The 3251-nt window shown below is 40.6% G+C and overlaps 1 protein-coding gene across 2 annotated transcripts in view; it reads right to left on the bottom strand.

Annotated features, from left to right (window-relative positions):
- Positions 1-2064, bottom strand: part of Wasf2 (WASP family member 2) — a 26837-nt gene extending 24773 nt beyond the window's left edge. Inside the window, exons 1-2 of one of the 2 annotated variants that reach the window (XM_015485430.2) lie at positions 1792-2064; positions 134-306 (exon numbers count right to left, since the gene is read on the bottom strand). In XM_015485430.2, coding sequence (XP_015340916.1) covers positions 134-263 — 130 coding nt within the window. In that variant the 5' untranslated portion in view covers positions 264-306; positions 1792-2064. Of the gene's footprint in view, positions 1-133; positions 307-1396; positions 1581-1791 lie in introns of those variants that run through there. The other variant, XM_048816026.1, reaches the window with a different exon arrangement.
- Positions 2065-3251: the final 1187 nt, after the last annotated feature.

Here is a 3251-nt window from a genome sequence, read left to right as displayed (position 1 = left end):
GGGGATGGAATACATTTCACATTACCTAGGGAAGGCAGATGGGGGAGAAATAGGAACATGGGAGGAGAAGGAAACTAAATAAAGAGCACCAACGACCCCTGAGGGCAAAGCACAGGCTCTCGGAGGCACTCACTCAGGCTGCCCAGCTGTCGGATGACATTTGCCAGGGTGATGTTGGTCATGCATTCCAGCTCGCTTCTAACGCTAGGCAACGTCTGACGGCACAGGTGCCTTGGCTCGATGTTTCTCGTTACTAACGGCATGGTGGACCTGCTTCAGGCAATGTTCTGAATGATGAAAAACAACCTAAAACAGAAATAACAGGAAAGTATTACTCAACCACAAATTCCAGGCACACTAGGGCTGTGTCTTTCTTTCTTTCTGTCTTGCTCTGATCTAAAAACAGCTTTTAAAGATCTTTACCCCCCACCTTTTTCTCTTTTACCCCTCCCATTTCTTTTAAGGTCTTGCTACTAGAAGACTTGCTATGTAAGTTTACCAGATAAACTTATATATTTTGAACTAGTAACTGCTGGCTGAGGTACACAGTTACAACTACTGTTTCAACCAACAAGATTACCCAGAGGCAAGGAGACATGGTCAGAAAACAGTCCTTTCAGCAAACATCGGATGGTATGGATTCTATCCTTGGGGTGTCCATAACTAAGATAGATCAGATTCTAGGCCACCAATTATATGAATCAAAAAAGAGATTCCGTCATCTGATAATCTCCAGAATGAATTCAAGCTGCCAACAGTGATTCCATTGATATATATCAGGACATAGCTTCTCCAGTTCCTCTTAGGTGAATGACTGTTAATGTACAACTAAATGCTAGCTGCCAGTATCTATTAACAGCAGTAAAGTTTAGTTTGTAAATTGAAAGAATGAAAGAATATCAAGGATAGTTTTAAATGTTCAATATGTCAAACAGATGCTAAGCCAACTATGCTATAAGATTCTCTGATCCTTTCTCTTCTACCCAAAGCCTCCCCCTCTCTCTCCTATCCAGTTCAATATACCTGGGCCAAAGGGCTCTAGAAACAGCAGGAAGTGACTAGAGCAGACCCTGGAAACTTTTAGTTACTGTTTCTTGGCCAGTCAGCTGAGCCCCTTTCCCTAGGAAATCCCTCAGCAGGCTCATGCTGAGCTATTGTTTTAGATTACCAGATTCCTATTTTTATAAGTTTAGGAAAAGGTTTCAATTTCAACACAGTGAATATGACAACAGTCAAAGCACACCGGTCTGGAACTATTTCTCTATCTTACAAATCTAAATCAAAAGGGCCAAATGGTTTTAATGCAAGGGAAAGTCACTTCAAATGAAAAGGTAACATATGCTAGCCCCCAATATTATAACACCTCTTTAAAAAAACAAAATAGAGGTTTACTTACATCAAATTTTAAAACACCAGCTCATCACCAAAAATGTTGATTGTGGATACAAAATGCTTAAACCAAACTAACCATCACAGATCCTAAAAGCAAACCAACATATTATCTGACCAAAAAAAAAAAAAAAAAAAAAAAAGATCCTTTAGCCCTTCAGGCTCAAAAAGGGAGTAGAACCCTTTGGAACAGACTGCTCCTTGTTATGGACATTCTGATCTGCTACAAGTAAAAATAAAACAGGAAGCCAGCAGCTTGGGGAACAAGATTTCCTGTCACCAACAGCAACAGCCCAAGAACCAAGAGAATCAGCTGTTTACTTATGACTTTGAACCTCCCTTTAATAGTCACTGTGTGGCAGCTGTGCCTATCTTTGGGGTGCAGAGGTGTTTCCTGCATACTTGTCTACTCTCTTAGGAAATGATTTCCATTCCATTTTGCTGCTAAGTTCCTCCTTTGACTCAACAGGTTTCTGATCCAAACTCCAGACATCCCAGTTTAACTCTCTTTCCCTCTTTTACTTCATGTAAACAGTATCAGTCTCAATCTGTAGTAGTAATCCTGGTGAAAAGAGAACAAGAAAGGAGGCAGGAGGTTACAAACAAAAGAACTTCACAGGGCTCTGTACAACATTCTTGGGATGCCCTCAGATTCCCAAATTTCAAACTTTCTGGAAGAACTAGGTAGGAAAGAGTCAAGAATGATTCAAAACAATTATTGCAAAGCTGGATGTGGTGGCACATGCCTGTAATTTCAGCCACCCAGGAGGCTGAGGCAGGAGGATAGAAAGTCAAGTACAGCCTCTGCAACTTAGCAAGACCCTGTCTCAAAATTAAAATAAAAAAATACAAAGGGCTGGGGCTGTAGCTCTGTGGTAGAGTACTTGCCAAGTATGTTCCAGGCCCTGGGTTTAATCTCTAGTGTTGAGACTGAGAAGCAAAAGGAAAAGTCACTGGGGCTCCATTCACTGTCCCAGCTTCTCAGAGGAGCTACAAAGCCAGACTACCTTGAAATTCTGTGTTGAATGTGACCATTGCCAGTGCATTCCAGACTTTCCCTCTGGATACCTCATGGAAACTGGATTCCAGAAAGCTAGGCAAATGTCATACAGGGGGTAGAGAGCAAATTCTAATACTTTGGTGCTTGAGCATTTATGTTTTTCCAAGTGCCTTGGGTAAGCAGACAGAAAGAGAGTTACTAACTGTCATCTGTGTAGGGTGTACCTAAAAGCAAGTTTTCAATAACAAGATGGCTTCCTTTTTATTATTTTCTTTTTGATATTGGTAACTGAATCCAAGGGCACTTTGTACCACTGAGCTGTATCCCCAGACCTTTTTATTTAATTTTATTTTGAGACAGGTCTCGCTAAATTGCTGAGACTGGCCTCAAACTTGCGATCTTCCTGTCTCAGCCTCCCTAGTCACTGGGATTACAGGTGTGTGCTACCACACCTCGCAAAATAGCTTCCTCTTTCCAAGAAAAGCCAGTTCCCATAACCAGCTAGAGAATATTCAAGAAATAACAAGACATCAATATCTATCAAGCCAAAACAACTAGAAAAGTATACCTGCTATTGCACTGTTATTAATTTTTCTTTTGGATAATGGTTGGTTGTCTTCTGCAAAAGTGCAGAATTATGCATGATAACCCAAATAGTAACTTGACCAAGAAAAAAAAATCTTATATTCCTATGAAGATTAACTTAGAAATGGCCAAAAAGACTCAGGCTCAGCCAGGCGCAGTGGTATATGCCTATATTCCCAGTGGCTCATGAGACTGAAACAGGAGGATCACAAATTTAAAGCCAGCCTCAGCAACTTAACGAGACTGTGTCTCAAAAAAAAAAAAAAAAAAAAAAAAA

This window comes from Marmota marmota, unplaced genomic scaffold (genome assembly GCF_001458135.2).
Source record: "Marmota marmota marmota unplaced genomic scaffold, marMar, whole genome shotgun sequence".
NCBI lineage: Eukaryota > Metazoa > Chordata > Mammalia > Rodentia > Sciuridae > Marmota > Marmota marmota.
This window is presented reverse-complemented; position numbering and strand designations above follow the sequence as displayed.